At 36.9% G+C, this 19,029-nt stretch overlaps 1 protein-coding gene across 2 annotated transcripts in view; it reads right to left on the reverse strand.

The window, feature by feature from the left end:
- Positions 1-19,029, reverse strand: part of LOC149571176 (6-phosphogluconate dehydrogenase family protein) — a 134,393-nt gene that overhangs the window by 109,607 nt on the left and 5,757 nt on the right. For both annotated transcript variants that reach the window (XR_016359773.1, XM_089812744.1), the window contains exon 4: positions 3,832-3,982. Coding sequence is in view for 1 of the 2 variants with exons in the window: in XM_089812744.1 (XP_089668870.1) it covers positions 3,832-3,982 (151 nt within the window). In the remaining variant the exon portion in view is untranslated. The remainder of the gene's footprint in view (positions 1-3,831; positions 3,983-19,029) is intronic.

A 19,029-nucleotide genomic window follows, 5' to 3' on the forward strand; every position in this document is an offset into this window, starting at 1 on the left:
AAAGAAGTGTGTGTGTGTGTGTGTTTTGCCCCCGTAGTTTGGGCATGACAGTTTAACAGTTGAGACAACATAGTCGTTCTCTAATCTTTCAGTATTAAAGCATGGATGTATCTGTTGTTCTCAATTTTCATTAGGACATCTAAATACCTACAACATTACACCATATCCATTCAAATCTCCTACAATAGATTTGACAGAGAAATTCATATTTAATAAGTACATGCAAGGAGGGACCTTACATCCTCCCCCACTAGCCTTTGACTTCCTCCGGGAAGTCGCACAACTAAAAAGTTCGTTCTATGCTAGCCCTTATCTAGACTTATTCCAAGATTTACTCTTATTAAAAGAATGATTACTAATTAACATACATAAACAGGGAGGTAACATATTTGTTTGATTACCATGTTAAAAGAGAAGTTCAATCCAAATTAGCAAAAGATAGTAACTTAATCCGACTTAATTGTCATGAATCCCTCTGGTGGGCCCATCATATGTCACTTTTGCCAACAACATTTAGAAGAAAGTACCTCAAAATTTAAATTCAACATCAAAGATGAAACATTCAATGCAAAAGTTAGAAATAAAAGAAATAAAGAGAAGCCACAATAGTAAAATTTTAATCAAGAAATAAAGATATAACCATGAGGCAAAATAGAATCATCAATAATACAGTTGGCTAAACAGCACCACATCACATTGTTGCCAAAAAGGAAGAACGTTAAGAGTGAAATCTGAAATCAAACAAGTAAGGAAATAAAGCCAATTACTCATAAAATTTAGATTACTGACATAATGCGGCTGTACCAAGGTCACTGACAAAAATGAGGAATCTTAGGTCTTCTAAATACATTGTAGGGACCTAGAAAGAAATTAGGTGGTGGTCTCACAACCATGTCACTAAAACTCTGATTGAACCCTCGCACTAAATATGTAGTTAATTTTATTGACATCGCCCTACGATTAGGGTTTCTAAGTTTATAGGTTGACTATGATGCTATCCTTTTAAATCTTCATTAAAATACATTGATTTTAAATCAAAATAACTAAATAATACTACACAAACACTAATTCTATAAAAAAAAAACAATAAATAAATATAAATATATATATATTCTATAACACATTATCAACTAATCTATCTCTAACTTAACTTCCTTGACTTACTAAATCTAACATAATCTAATACATTAAATAACAACTAATGCTTAACATATAAAAATAAATTAACAACTAACTTTAACTAATTAATAATCTAACATTAACTTTTAGCTCAACTAAATCTAAGCACTATCTATATCTTAATAACATTATACAAATCTTAAAGTATAATGACTTTACTAACTTCCACATTATCTAAAACTTAACATCTAACATAACTAACCTTAATGTTAAAATTTATCCCAATTAACAACTAATATATATATATATATATATATATATATATATATATATATATATATATATATATATATATCTTATCACAATTGCAAAACATACTAACATATCTTACATGATACAAATCTGATTATAAAATTATCCATTACGAAATAGTAACTAAAACTAACCATAAATCCATAATAACAAGCGAACTGACTTTAACATCTACCAATAAAACCATATTAATACCACAACAAACAACTAACTATACCACTAACTATACTAACTAAACATATAACACAACTCACTACTTTCTAACCAACCACTAACTCTTTAGTGCCCTTACTAACCTCACCTAACCCTTAACCTTAACACAAAGCCTAACCCACCCCTTCTACATTCCTTGGGCACGTGAGATTTGATGTATGGGGTCGATCCCTTATTCTGGCATTAGTCAGAAATTCTCCCCATTTGGCGCCCACCTTAGAGAGGAGAGGACAGGTTTAAAAATTAATTTAAAGCTACTTTTTCATACCAACACCTTACGCATTGGAAGGAGCATCAAATGCCTAGTATGAAGGCAGAGTTTCGAATTTGCAGCAAGCACCCATGCATTTAAGAAAGCATGAAAAGAATAAATCATTAAATAGACCTCCCTCTCCATCCAGAACCATCATTGCCATTGCCTTGGAAGGTGTTGAGGCACCACCTAGTGGGGTAGTATTAGTTTAAAAAATAATATATCATTTCCTAAGTCTTTCTTTGTTCTCTTTTTAGAATTTCCAAGACATAAATTTATGCTATACCCTAGGCCTGCGATTTGTTCTTCTTATCTAATGTTTTTGGAAGTTATGAGTTCATCTATCTCTAGTAAATGCATGTGCCCCCATCACGTCAACTTGATGCAGCTAATTAGACTTTTAACTGCCCCCTCCTTTCTCAAAGGCAAATCGATTTCTCCTCCTATAATAATGATATAGACAAAAGGGTCCTTGGTAACGTACAGCATGATAAGAGAGGATATAATAAATGCAACTTTCAATCAAGAATTTTCCAAGCGCTAAGAAGGAAGGAGGGTAATCTGACACATGACAGATTTAGTGCTTGTCACATAATTGTGAATCCCATGCAAGGTATCGCCTTCACATTAAAAGTAATTTTGTGTTGATAGGATTTTGAGAGGACTTGTTGCTACTTGCCAACAAGATATTAATATTTTAATCAAGCTATTATTTTAATAGGCTGTAATAGATTGACTATTTTTTTTTTTGCCATACAATTTCCAGAATGTAAAGTGTGCTTCTACAGGCCTCTTCTATATGTATTTTTGAAGCTTACTTGTTGGTTCCAATCATTCTATGCAGTCTTTCAGAATTGTTGTCTAAATTCTTAGTAATATTAACATTATATTGTTCATCATGTTCAACATGAACCACAATTGCAATTTAATCAAAATCTACATAAACTTTTTATGAATTCCTGGTTAACATTTTCCCTCACAAAGAGATATAAACTTCTGTATGCATCTTTTAACAAACTAGTATTCAAAGACAAAATGAATCCTTTCCATGGTATGGAGGAAGCTAATACGATGTCTCTATCTATCAATGTATTTGTTCTACACTATGTAGGAGTTTGAATTGATCCCAAGCTCTCTAACCAATCTAATAACATAGAGATCATCAACAATAATAGATAGTAAATTACATTACGTTAATGTCTGCAAGGAAACTTGATCCTTCTTCTTAATATGTTAACATTTAAAGATTATAACTTAACATCTCATACAATGTTCTCCTTATAGAAAATTGGAAAAGATGGAGATAACAAGGTGATGAGGTGCAGTGCATCATTCAAGATATATCATGATTCAAATTCCTTCCCCAACACATACCAAATTAATTTTAGCTCAAAGAATGTAAAATTTACACAAGACCCATTGTTGCCCCAGTGTCATGAAACCTGGCGCTCTGATAATTAGATATTGGAATACTATGTACATGATGGTCTTACAGGAAAAACTGTTAAACTAGACAATGGTATATTGTGTTTATGTTCTCCACCACTTCATCTGTTGCCTTATGTCCTTTGTATGTTCCTCACAATCACTTCCATTCAATGCATAGCTAACATTTCTATACCATGATGATGATCAGGCAATACTGGACAATTTTATATAGAATCAAGCAGGCATGAGCTTAATATTTTTGTCAAACTGTAGTGTTTGCAAGACTACCCCCAATCGTACTATTTATATATTAGTTATGAGGCTGCACAAGCACTTTTGGAAGTGAAAATGATTATTTATTTTATCTTTGGTTTTAGATTTTACTTTTCTTTGTGAAATTCATGCCAACACTGTGAACCCTCTCAAACAATCACAAATGTATTCTCAAACATTGGAATAGCAATTCAAATTCATTGCCGAAGAGAATGTTTCTATGTATCACATACATGTATTTGTTGCTAGAGCACAGTCAGAAACTGTTTTTGCAATTCTTCTGGATGTCTGGGGATCAACTGTTGATGCATCTACCAAAAGCCATGGTCTGGAAATGTTTCCTTTGCCCACCAAACCCTCTGATCCCATGTACACATCCATAACCTACATGCTTCCAAAGAATATGTGAAATATTACTTACATATGCATTTGGTGGTTTCAAAAAATTGATGTTAATTGTTTAGTCCCAACATGTTATCCTTGCAGTAATCAACTTTCAAGGAATTCAAAAGCTATTGGTTTCAAGTTTATTAATTTAAAGATTCATGATGTCTAGTTTACTCCATTCAAATTTTCCCTTATCAATTGTAAAATATTCTTTAAGTATTCAGCAGCCACTTTCCACTTTCCTCATTTTGGCTAAATCATAAAATGTAGCATGAATTTGAACTCAAGCATGTGCATATTTGGAACGGCTTGATTTGTGTCAATTGCTACCCACTTTTCTTAATCTTGTTTATGATTTATAGGTTTTAAACAAAATATTAGACAATGAACTGAAATGGCATTTATCATTTCCGAAATCATTTGGAAATGTCTTAAATAGGGCAGAATGTTTACATACAAGCTAAAGTCTCTACAAAAGCTCTTACACTGAAAAAGTAAAAACTATTTCATGGCCAGCAGCACTCACTTTAACCTACAGATATTATAACAGAGACTAATGAATACGGAAAGACAAAGACTAAACCCATTTATAGTGCATGTTTCAACCTGAAACCCATAACAATAGATTTTCAATCTTCTATAGAAAATAATAAAAGGGCTTGAAAATCACACGCTGATACAAGAAAATATTGCGGGTAACCCAAATGTCATAGATTATGTCTCATTTTCAATGACTTCAGTTTACTTTTCAATTTGTCTACCGTAGCACAAATCACTGCCACATCAACATGTATGATGCAGAGTAACAACAAATAATACTTGGCATTGTCAGATGGTATAAAAACAAGTCAAGTTGCTGCTGGGAATAATGATCAAAGGTCTGCAATCTAGATAAAGACAAATAAGGAAAATAGCCAAAAGGGGATTTTGAAATGCCTAATATGTGAAAACATGTGACATGGACATAATTAGGCCACCTGTGAAGATTCATATATGAGACTAAGCTGTACAGAAAAATGCAATGTAATAAAGTTCGTAGATGAAATATAATTTTTTGTCAAATTTAGCTCCATCCCTCCCTCATGCTTTCTTGCATTTCATTTGTTCCGCTTTGCTCCTACACCATATTTTGCAACATGGTATCATATAAGGACTTTGAAGCCTGGGGGATTGCGTGATGAAGAATTGCTGAAGTACATTTACAATTTGTGAATCAAATCCTGAGAAGAGAAAAATGCATTCTGCCGAATGAACATCAGGCATGCCACACAAGGAGCAAACAAAAAAAATGCAAGTGGATTGCAGATCTGAATTATTCAAGGCTGCCAGACACAATGTGAGGAGGAATAGAGATTGCAATATAATATTATCAGTGATAAGGTTATTCAGGCCATTCATGGCATGGGGTAGAAGATGAAAAACATAAAATATTCAAAATGATAGTTAGTCGAACACCCAGCAAGAAAAGACTGGATAACCATTTGGAATATACAGTCAAAAGCACAGCACAAATTGTTATTTGCAGATGCCACGAGAGAGACCAAACATGAAAGAAAATGAGGTTTTTGCATCATTCAAAGGCTTTTTTTCGTCTGAAACACTTTCTGCAAAGGAAACAATAGAAAGCAAGTCTGATGACAAAATTGCATATAGTGAAAAAAAATATGCCAAATCATGCAAACCACTATAGAAAGATTCAATTCCAGAGCAAAGAAAATGAAAACTGAGAGCCTATATGCTGTAATCCCAATGCCAAGATGTCCAGGACATGTATCATATCAATGCCTAAGAGTGGCATGCCCTGAACCTGCATCATACCCTGAACCTAATATTTGAAATTTCATTACAAATAGGGCATCTTTTCATTACAAATGGGGCATCTTAGAATGAAATGTTTCTCAATCTCTGCCATCCTGGAGGGAACAAAGATAGAAAATCCAATCTTCCTAGAGAATATGATGATCAGTTTCAACTCATAGAAGTTGAGATCACACCCTTAGCTAGCCTTGGGAAACCTCAAACTATAGGACTGATGTATTACAATATTAGATAGTTTCTATTTATTCTCTCTTCCATCTTATTCTAATGGTCACTCTTTTTGTAATGTTTCCATAAACTCCTTTTGTTCATTATGAAACTTTCTTTTTCACACTACAAGAATGTTTCTATTTGTTAGTTTATAGGAAGATTGCTGCAAATGTACTAAGCACTGCATGTTCGGTATGTGTATTCCAAATGGCAGTGACCTCTTATTTGTAATGAGAAAAGGCTAAGAAGAGACATGTCTCTTCACAGGATATGTCTATTCATTAGTTTGACAATTAATATGATAATATATATATATATATATATATATATATATATATAGATATATTTCTCTCATATAATAAACTTATATCTCATATGTAATTATATCTCATATATAGTTATATATAGTCATAGGTTTATCCGACTGAAGCTACCAAACATCAACACTCCCTCTTAGCTAGGCAGGATATACACACATATCACCTCAAAGTAATATAAAGTTACCAAGAGTAAGGATATCTTTGATCAAAAGATATCCATTATTTTGATATCACATTTGATATCAAGAGTATTGGTCTCCCAAAATATCGACATATGATATTCACCAAATACTCAATAAGGTTCGATATCACATCTAATATCATGAGTATTGGTCTCCCAGAATATTGACATTCGATATTGACCAAGTACTCAAAAATGTTTGTTATCACATCTGATATCATGACTATTGGTCTCCCAAAATATCAATGATATTCACCAAATACTCTTTGAGTAGTGGCCTTCCAGTATATTGAGATCCAAGATATTCACCAAGTTTTGTGAGTAAATGGCCTTCCAAAACATCAATTTGCATGACATTCACCATGTACTATGTGTAATGGCCTCCCAGAACATCACTTTGCATAACACTCACCGTGTACTCAAATGAAATAAAATGTTTATAAGGTATGTGCACACGCATTCTCATAATGTTTATCATATAAATATCCACCATGCAAAGTATAATCTATCATGATCTACATAGATATCATAAGATATCCATCATAATAGAAAATTAAGTTATTGTAAGATTGTCACCTTTCAACAACTTCTGCAAATACAAGTAACATCATTTGGAAATTGTCACTTCCTAATGATGGACACAGTGGATAGGCCTATTAAAATCACATAGTCACAAGGTATATTCATGAATCATAGTTCTCTTGACTGCTACAATTTATTGCTCACTGGAGAATCCATCTCAACATGGTTTACTCCCTCTAAATCAATATGCCCGAGATCATTGAAGGTTGACTAAATCATATCCTCCATTTGCTCCCTCTCTTTGAAGGTTGTCTCTAATGAAATATCAGGCTCTATCTAAATCTCAATCTCTTTCATCCTGCAATAACATTCTTGGGGGAAAAGATCAAGGTATATAGCTCGTATAAAAATATAAATAAGAAAGAGACTACTATAATACCCAAGGATAATAATTCAGCATAATAAGATCATTTCAATATAATATAGATCTAAGTTAGATCTATATTTTCAACATATTATTTTCTTATTAATGCCACATATAATAATCTATAATGACCAATTTCACTTAAATTCTTTATAAATTATTTAGAAAATATATTTGACTTCATGTATAATCACTATATATTTAATATCATATATATATATATATATATATATATATATATATATATATATATATATATATATATATATATATATATATATATATATATATATATATATATTCATTGATTTAATAATATAGAAGAAACTTTAATATATATTCACCTTGTTCTATATCACTCAAATATTTCATATTCAACATATTGAAATGAGATCATAAGAACAAAATAATACATACATATGTATACTTACCTTAGCCCACAAGAACTTATGTATTTGGTCCACGTCCCTTGCCATTGGTCAAATCCATCCTGTCATTCCTGACCCCCTTGATATTATGTTCTGAACTATATTTTATACCCCCCTTGGGCCCACCATGTGATGTGACCTCTAAGATGGATTGCAAGGAAAAGACGTAAAAATAAGTCCTCTTTCCACATACTCTTCACATGCCTAACTTAACTTTCTTTCACCTATATTTCCTATCATGCCAATGATCTTGACTATCCATTTACCATTGTCGATTTGTTTGAAGACACCCAATGTACATTCCTTGATCCACAGTTACCTTACCAAGGGCCCATAACACCTTTTGACAGTCAAATCATTATACTTCTAGCATCGATCTTTATATCCCTTTCCCAGCAACACAACAACCTTAGATACCTTTTCTTGGAATCGGTTAAGCCTTCCAAGAATCGTAGCCCTTGCTCGTTCATACTCAACACAAATATCAACGCAGGTACCAGTTAATAATTCATTCTGTAGACCTAATATATATTTAGTCCCTCTGCTTTACATGTACTGTTTCCTACCTGACCTTGCTGCTAACCTGGGCCTTCCATCCCTATTGATACAGTCTAGTCAATCAAGAAATTATATGACAATGAAATTATTCAAAACCCTTCTAAATATTGTTATTGCTTATGGCTAGTAGAAGCACTTTGGATACACACCAAAGAAACATGTTATATGATGCCTAATAACTGTCTCACTCATTAATTTATAGCAATTTATTCACAACCAGAGTTATTATTGTGTTTGACAAATAAGCAACTCTCGCTAGCCCTTCTGGATTTGTTTTGAACCAAATTCTTTTTAAATGTATGCCGGTAGACTAACATAATCAATAATCCACCTCACCAACAAATGCCACGTGTACACAATATATATCCGGATAGCATACAAGCAAGCAATACAAATTATACAATTAATTTTACTACCATCAGTACTTATTATTTTATAAAGCACAATGATTAGAATATACTACAAATACTGGTTTATTCCTTCCATGCAAAATCAACTTCTAGACATTAATCAAGTGGTGCATGATACAAACCCTAGCCGCAACTATATTTGACCCATTATGAAAGTTAATCAATCACTATTTTTGGAGTTATAGTTGGATAGGTATGGTACAAATCTAGCCTTTATAAGCAACCTCATTTGTTCAATATTCTCTGTACGGCATCCATGTTTTCCATTCACGCTCTGGAATGCACATGCCTTTAAAGCTCCCAATGATCGATGAGAGTGCCTACAAGAAATTTAGGTCCAATTCAATTTTATCACTCTAACTAATATTTCTTTGTTTGTAGATTGACCATTTCATATTGTACATTTATAGCTTGGCTCTGATACCAGGTTAGTATTTAGGAAGATCGTTGCAAATGTACTAAGCACTACCTGTTTGGTATGTGTTTTCTAAATGGCAGTGACCTCTTAGTTCTAATGATAAAAGGATATGAAGAGACACGTCTCTTCACAGGACATGCATATTCATTAATTTGACAATTAATATAATAATAAATATAATCATAGTTTTATATATAGATATATATATAATATTAATTTCTCTCAAATAATAAACTTATATCTCATATGTAATTATATCTCATATATAATTATATATAGTCATAGGTTTATCTGACTAAAGCTAACAAACATCAACACTATTTCCTCACTCCTGTTCATTATAGAAACATTCTCTTGTATCTTGTACATATAGATCATTCATAATCTTCGTTTAATAAGACGTTCATTATTTTACCATAATATGGTGTAATTGAGATAGATAGGAGAATGGTTGATACCATTTACCATGTAACTTGGATGTACTATCCATAGAAATCCTCTATGGAAACTCTAATGATGACCTCTATTAAGGATAGGAGACAATGAGGACCATCCAACAAACACATGAAACAAGGTACTTTACCAATAAAGATGTCATTAGATAGGCTAGTCTCAAAATACCAAAAATGTTGGCATTGAATGGAGTACAATAATGTAATTCCTTTAATGAAAAAATAAAGCTTATTATGGATAACTCTTACAAATTGGAGTTGAATCTCCCATGGATTGAGTCAATGGATTTAGAAAGTAAGACTAGAGATATTTCAAAGCATAGAGGCTAGGTAACAAATTGGGGTTGGACAATGCACTAATAAACAATCAATTTGCAACAGATCATGGAATACAACATAAAAGTCTAGACTCTCTCAAAATGAACTCAAGAGTTAGACCCTAAACTAGATCTCCAAAACCTAAAGACAACAAAACTGTATGGATAGCAATTGAACCAAAAGGCATATCACTTATGTGATACCTTAGAAGGAAATCCAAAAACGCTAACACTACAACAAAAAGAGAGGCATATCCCTTACAAAGGTGCAATTGAGATGGAAGCTTCATTATAAAGTATGGGCCAAAAAATAGCAACCTGAAGTAGGCATATGTCAACAAGGTCTCTAAATGTTCTCCTTTGTATAAATTTAAAATCTAGAGAGGAGATATTTTGAGATGTCAAAAACCATAGTCTGTGTTTAACTAAGGTTGGCCACACGTCAACTAAGCTCATAGAAATAAGCAAGAGAAACTAATTAATCAACAAAGGCTCTCGAGAAACTAAGGGAGGAGAACATCATCCTCCGAAACTAGCATGGACATAACTATCCCATGTAAAAGACATCAATCATTGTATACATATATGACCAACAAGACTTCTCAAACTTGTAAATGTAAATGCTGCAGACAGTTAGTGAAAGGGAGTGTTCTTGCTTGACACCAATGGTGCTCTTCAAGATGGAAAGGGCCTTAGAAGCAAAGACAATGAGAAATGTGGAACTACCCCATAAATGTCCAAGTTGTGGTGATGAAAGAGCCTAGAATGTCAATGTTGCATAGCAAGGTATCTCAAAACCAAGTCAAAAATCTTCTTGAAGTCTATGATAGAACAGGTTGTAAAGATGTAGTCAAGCTCAAGAGTCTTCAAGTTGGAAAGGGCCTCAAAAGTGAAGACCATGAGAAATGTGGAACTACCCAATGAATGTTCAAGTCGTGGTGATGAAAGAGCCTAGAATGTTAATGTTGCATAGCAAGGTATCTCAAAACCAATCAGAAGTCTTCTTGAAGTCTATAATAGTATAAGTTGTAAAGATGTTGTCAAGAGTCTAGTAATAAATGAGAGATTAGGGTCGTCTAATAGATAAGAAAAGCTAGAAAGATATGATCAACTATGGCTAAAAGATGGAGATCTAGAAATGTCAGATATGCAAGTTTGGCAACATAATAGTAATCACAAAATCAACCATACTGGCCTCATGACTATGATGAAAATAAGTGCAATTTTAACTAGGAAACAAGGATTCATACTAAGAATAATAACAATCAACCAATATGGAGAAGTTACTTCCCATAAGTGGTGAATAGATGTAAGCCATCAAGAAAAGATCCATTAACTCCAAAACTACACAGTTAAATCCTGATAGCAATATCACAATTTGACTTAATGTGTAAAATATCTCCTACTATCAAGATCCATTCAGCCTAAGTACCTCTATACTAAGCTCCCTCAGACATGTAGCTCATGATCCATCTTGTTATGAATTCATGTATACTAAATCCCAATTTGGGTATAGGAATCACCGAAGACTCTGATATGCCCAACAAATAGTCATATACAATCTTCAAATGCAAGAAGTCAAAGGTACAAATTCCCATAACAAGGGATAGAAACACTCAAGTAGCTTGCAGTGTAAACTAGAAAACAATAATGACCTTCATCCCATAGGCCCATTGAGACCACAAATACAAGAAGATTGAAAATATCATGCTTGAACATTGCGAATGTAAATTAAACTTCTTATCGGACAGGTAGACGTTTGACAATTTGCAGATTGTAATGCACTAATTCCTTACAGGTTATGATCAGAATTTGTTCTTTAAGAAATCTGTATTTTAATAACAACAGAATATAAATTTAGATCTGAATGTTTGATTGATCTTCAGGCCTGTAATTACCGAACACCAGATGAGAGAGCATTAACAATTTTGATGCTTCTCTTGGTGCTATCGACAGGTATAAGCATGCATCTCATAGGGCATGACATGCGAGGACGTGTCTCCTCGACGTGAAGACATGTCTGCTCATGACATGGCATTCCACAATAGACACAATGCTTCCTAAATATTGCTCTCCAAGAGTCCCAATCCTAATCAGGTTTAGTTAACTATTAACCAAACAACATTTAGGGAAGCCACCGATCTGCATTATATTTCCTTTGATCGTTAATTGATCCTCAATGCATTTAGTATGATACATACAATGTTGCTTGATGTATTATAAGAATCAATATTGTCACCTATGATCATTGCTCTATCTATGGCAAGAGAAGATGAATTAGTATCTGCTGAAACAGATTAATATACTTGGATCTGTATAGGGTTTCAATCAAATACAAGGATGATGGTTTTCTACAAAGCATTTGAAATGATTACTTTATTAAGCACTGTCGTCGGTAGAAATTGTGTATCAGCCGACAGGTCCCTTTGGAAAGGAAATTGTGTATCGGCCGACGGGTCCCTTCGGAAAGGTTCTTGTTATGTAGCCAACGGGTCCCTTCGGAAAGGAAATTGTGTATCGGCTGACGGGTCCCTTCAGAAAGGTTCTTGTTATGTAGCCGACGGGTCCCTTCGGAAAGGTTTTTGTTATGTAGCAACATGTTGTATGTGGCCGACGGACTCCTTCAGGAAAGTTCTTCGAAGAGTATTTATAACCCCTTCAGGAAGCATTGTATTCAGGAGATCTTATCATTCAAGCATAATGTAATGTTCTGGCATATGCGAATAATAATAAGAGTACTGTTGTTCGTGTTCGTGTTCATTATCTGTGTGCGTTTCTTAATTAATCTATGCGGTAAACATTTGGCACCGTTGCCCGATGGACCTGGTACGCAGGCAGGCGGATATGAATTAAATGCCGAATCAATTGAACAAAGATAAAAATAAGCTGAAGGAAAAAGATGACATACGCGTTGCGCAGGAAAATTTAATTCTGGCTCAACAGACAGAGCACCGAAGGAGATTCCAGAAGATTGCCAACGGAAACAGGAGTGCGGAAGAATTGTTGAAGGAGATTCGACAACAACTTGATTTGGTGGAAGAAGTGAGGGAGAAGTTTCTAAACCTACATACGCCACGGGAAGAGAATCCTGACGAAAGAAGATCGACTCACGCGGCTCGGAGTGTCGAGGGAGCATGAGCGTGGAGTGACCTCTTCGTCTGAGATATACTTCTGGAACGAACAGCTTCGGTTGACGAACCCTCTTCTTCGCCAAATAGCGCGGAAGTCGAAAACAGCGCGGGTGTTGAAAACAGCGCAGGTGTTGCAAACAGCGTTGGTGTTGAAAACAGCGCGGGTGTCCAGAACAGCACGGGTGTTGGAAATAGCGTGGGTGTGCAGAACAGCGCGGGTGTGCAAAACAGCACGGGTGTTCAAAACAGCGCGGGAGCTCAGAACAGCGCGGGTGCTCAAAATAGCGCAGGAGTGCAAAACAACGCAGGTACACAACAAAACCCTCAACATACAGTAATAATGGCAGGTCCAAAAGAAAAGTTGCCTAAATTTGATGGTGAAGGAACCGCCGATCTGATTCGACATTATAAAAGATGTGAAACGATCTGGAGAGCAAATGGCATAACAGATACAAACGAATGGGTCCGACAGTTTCCAGCCACCCTACGAGGTGTTGCGATTGATTGGTTTACTGACACAGATCTGCAGAAGTTAAACAGTTGAGATAACATTAAGGAGGAGTTCATCGCAGAATTTCAACTTCTACGTGACGATAATGAAATTGTAGCAAAGATATTCAATACCAAGCAAAAGAAGAATGAAACAGTACGGGTCTTCGCCAGGGAGTTGAAGGACTTAATTAGTAAAATGGAGAATAAGCCGGCAGATGGGCTCCAGAAAAGATGGTTCATTGAAGGCCTTCACCTGAAGCTACGGAAAAAGATGAAGATCGTGCCACCATCGACATTTATTGAAACATATAATCGGGCATTGAACCTCGAAAGTGAACAAAAGACAAAGAAGAAGAAGAAGACCAGCTCATCCGATTCAGATGACGACGAGCTTTCAGGAGAAGATAGCAGCGACGATGAAGGCAGCAGCAAGAAAGATCGTTCTCTTCAGAAGGACATGCTTCGGATGATGAAAGAGTTCAAAAACATGAACAAGGAGACTAAGGGCAATGACCTATCGTGTACAGAGTGCAAGAAAGAAGGCCATACGAAGGGATCTTGCCCAAAAGATCAATTTTGTGAGATTTGCCAGATTCTAGGACACTCGGTAAAGGAATGTCCTTTCAACCTGAAATCAAGAACACCACAGCAAGTGTTCCTCACGCAAGAGGCATCTCCATCAGGAGGGAACGGGAACACCAGTACGGAAGGTGCCACATTGGGCGGATACAGAAACAAACGGCACGGTCAAAACAACAACAATAGCAGCAACAACAATAATGGCGAAAGGAGTCGAATTCAGTATGATGCCAATGGTCGGCCAATTGTTCAATGTCGCGCATGCAATTTGTGGGCTCACTTCGCCCGAGAGTGTACAACAGCGAACACACCGAAGTTGTTATGCAGATGGTGTGGACCTGGTGATCATGAAGATGCTAGGTGTCCGAAGTCAGGAGTAAACTTGATCACTGTCGGGACGGACGAAGAAGAGGTTCTGACCATCACGCAGCAGCAAGCGAAAGTGTACCCCGACCCGGCGAAAGAAAAGAAGAGACTGGAGGAAGCACGAGCAAAGATCCAGAGAGCAACGCAGGTAGGAACGGCACACCTGAAGGACACGCCGAGTACCTCTGTATGAAACTGCGCAGAACAAAACATTGTACGACAAATATTGCAAGCCGAGATACCCGTCAGGATAAGTGATCTGTTGCTCACTATGCCTCAGCTCCGATCGGCACTCACAAACATCGTTCCCGCTGCTCAACTACCAAGAGAACATGGAAGGAAGCAGGAAAGTGGAGCAAGTACAGTGGACAAAAAGGAGAAGAAAAGTGGCGCAAGTGCAGAAGATCCGATGCTGTTAGCTCTTTCATCCGGACGCTATCCGGCGATTGTTGAAATGGGCATTCTCGGGACTATGCTAACGGACACAATCGTGGACGGAGGGTCTGGTGTCAATGTGCTACCAGAGGATACCTAGAAAAAGTTGGGACAGCCAACATTGTGGCCACCTACCTTCCACTTGTTAACAGCCGATCAACATGGAATCAAGCCATTGGGAATACTCACAGCGCAACCAGTGACGATTGGAACACAACCGTTCCTGTTGGACTTTGTCGTGATCCCACTGAAGCGGAGAGGATATGATGCCATTTTGGGCCAGGGGTGGTTGATACAAGCCAAGGCAAAACACGATTGGAAGAAAAATACTTTATCACTTGAAAGCAAAGGCCGCAAGTATGTCATGATCTACACACTCAGATGGTTGGAGAAGAAGCTCTATCGTTGGATTCTGAAGGAGAAGACGATGAGAGGAGGCAGAGTATGGAACCCGATCAAGAGGAAGTCCTACGATTGGAAGGAGATGACGATCTGGATTTAGTAAATGGTCTTTACCACTGGCAAATAGAGGATTACGAGCTATTTCCAAGTTGTAATATGCTAAGGATCGACGAAGGTAAGAAAGAAGAAGGAAATGAATGTCCAAAGGAACACAGAGAAGCCGAAGGAGAAAATGAATGTCCCAAAGAACACAGAGAAGCCGAAGGAGGAAATGAATGTCGGAAGGAACACAGAGAAGCCGATGGAGGAAATGAATGTCCGAAGGAACATGGAGAAGCAGAAGGAGGAAATGAATGTCCGAAGGAACACAGAGAAGCCGATGGAGGAAATGAATGTCTGAAGGAACATGGAGAAGCCGAAGGAGGAAATGAATGTTTGAAGCAATATAGAGAAGCCGAAGAAAGAAACGCGGGTATGACTGAAGCTAAAGGACAGAACATACAGTACGAACCCAAAAGAAGGAAAGATTCTACTGTACGACTGCGCAGGAAGAAAGTATTACGTCGAACCACAGATATAGCAGAAAGGTACCGGCAGCAAGGAAGGCACATAATACGGTCTGCACAGGCAACAAAGAGGAAGGGTTCAATAAAAGTTGTAGCAGTACAGAGTGAATGTGTTATAGACGGACAAAAGGGGCAACTGATGGAGTCCATGGTAGTGAACTTCGGGAACAAACTGGGCGATATGGAGATGACACAGAACAGGCGTAGTAGGTTTCAACTCGGACAGTGGAATGAGATCAAACCAGGCAAGTTCAAAGTTAAGTGGGTCGAGCCGTATCAGATCCGGGAAGTAGGGGACAATGGAGCAATAGAATTATGGACTTTGGATGGACAGGAAGTGCCTCAGGCGGTGAATGGCTCGAAGCTAAAGGTATACCATGGCCGGAAGACTTCTGCATCAAAGAATGGCCTTCGGGTGACCCCTTCATCGTTGTAGACCGACGATGCAACGGGCGAAGGGAAAATTAACTTTGCTATTGAAAAAACTTTTTCTTAAAAAAAAAAGTGTGAGAAGTCACCGTACTAATGTCTCAGGTAACCGTACGGCTTTTCTAAAGTCATTGTACGGCTTGTAATTGCTCACCGTTCGAATTTTCTAATCAAGATGCAATGTACGGATTTTAAAAGGCTACCGTACGGTGTTTAGCAGGCAGGCTATGTACGGGTTTTATGCAGTCACCGTACGGCTTTTGAGTCCCTATCACCATACGGACTTTTCAAATGCAATGTAGCTGTACGGATTTCCCAAATGCGGTCAGATAAGCACCGTACGGATTTGGAATTTCTTTACAAGGCTGCGCACGGATTTGGGAGCCAGTCATTGTACAAATTCCGAGAGCCAGTCACCGTACGGATTTTGGAGGTTGAGTTATCGTACGGCTTTGTTAAAAAGCTTGCCGTACGGATTTTCCCATATATATGTTATTTGCTGTACGGAATTCGAGTCTCAGATTGGATTTTTTAAGCAGCCAATGTATGGATTTCCAGTATAATATGGTGTACGGGTTTTACATAAATGATAAATATGGCGTACGGCTTCTATCTGTTATTGCATTTAGATTTTGAATGGCATTCCAGGTTATTGCATAAGGAATTGGTGTAACATGGCAGAGGGTGGCAGGAGGTTTTCTAAAATTAAAAAAAAAAAAAAAACGTTGACAAATCAAGAATGCTCAGAATGAGTATCAGATGATGCCATAGGGAAGGGGAAGCATTAGCGATTGCCAAAAAGAGTGTAGAATCGGCAGAAAATAACAGAAATGGTGTGTTCCATGCAGTTTTGTGTGGGTTCTAGAGTGCTCATTTGGTCTTGGCGGCAAGGGGCAGCGCTGTACTGCGACAAGGAGCGCAATTGGGGCGCTGCCCCAAGACCCCGCCGGGGGCGTTGCCTCCTGGAACCCCAGTCGCTGCGGATATCAGTTGTGGGAGTCTGACCAATGGAGAAGACTTGGAGCTACTACAGGCATGGAGTGTCTGTCTACCAGAGGCACTGAGAGTAGGTGTTGGTCGTGAGGCTATCTTGGTGGATGCGTAGAGAGCTCGGGAGGAGCTAATCATCCAGTTGGAGGCAGTGCAGCGACACTTGGCTCAAGGTACCGAGGAGTTGGAAGCAGAGGAAGCAGCACAAGTGGCTATCAAGGTCAACTTGAGGAGTCAGTATTGTGTTAGCAAAGGCTATAGATGCAACGGGATGAATGTGAAAGTGATATGGCAAATCAATATTGTTGTATTAGTTGTTTGAGTTTTGTTCTGTATCTTCAGGAGACGACTTTTCTTTTTGGGGGGGATGATGTCGTCGGTAGAAATTGTGTATCAGCCGACGGGTCCCTTCGGAAAGGAAATTGTGTATCGGCCGACAGGTCCCTTCGGAAAGGTTCTTGTTATGTAGCCGACGGGCCCCTTCGGAAAGGTTTTTGTTATGTAGCGACATGTTGTATGTGGTCGACGGACTCCTTCGGGAAAGTTCTTCGGAAAGTATTTATAACCCCTTCGGGAAGCATTGTATTCAGGAGATCTTATCATTCAAGCATAATGTAATGTTCTGGCATATGCAAATAATAATGGGAAGAGTACTGCCGTTCGTGTTCGTGTTCATTATCTGTGTGCGTTTCTTAATTAATCTATACGGTAAACAAGCACAAGAATTTGTGTGCGTGTGTATGTATGAAACAGATTAATATACTTGGATCTGTATAGTGTTTCGATCAAATACAAGGATGATGGTTTTCTACAAAGCATTTGAATTGAAATGATTACTGAGCACAAGAATTTGTGTATGTGTGTATGTATAGGTGAACTGATATACATACATACATGCACATGTATAATCAATACAAGTTATCATCCTTACATCTGACCAAAGCTACTATGTATCAATGAACATTAAAGCCTAATTATATCCATCGGAGGAGAAAGGAAGATCACATCACATCCATAAGTAACATCTTGGAAAGTACCCAAAGATGACTCTACAACTCCATCAAAACTACAACATGCAAAAGACATATTAGTACCACCTTGACCTCATCAAGGAAATTAGCTAATGACAAGATATATATATTCTATAAGTCTGAGCAGGTCAAATTTCCACAGACAGAAGAGTTATGGGTTCACAGCATATGCTTAATTCATTGCATCAATTAACTTTGCTACTTAGATTCCACTGTTTATATAAGTGTGGTCAAACAACATTCCCACCAAAGCACATTGATGCCACTTAGTTTCATATAATGGATTAAACACTCAATGTAAAAAGAACTTCAAAAATTTAGGTGGGACTGAAGTGTAAAGTATTTTAAAGATAACAAAGATGTCTACAGCTATTTTGGTTTAGATTTTACAGTTTAGACTATGCCAGCAATGTTTCCTGCCTTGAAACGGGTTCAAATGGACTCTTCTTAATGTACAAAGCGGGCAAAATTACCAAAGCTTTGAAAATATGGTTGTCAGTATTCATATATCCGTTTTCAGTTTTTTCCTAATAATCATTGGTTGAGTAGCAAAATAAGTATGAAC

This window comes from Cupressus sempervirens, chromosome 2 (genome assembly GCF_028749045.1).
Source record: "Cupressus sempervirens isolate cs-2001-9-10 chromosome 2, ASM2874904v1, whole genome shotgun sequence".
NCBI lineage: Eukaryota > Viridiplantae > Streptophyta > Pinopsida > Cupressales > Cupressaceae > Cupressus > Cupressus sempervirens.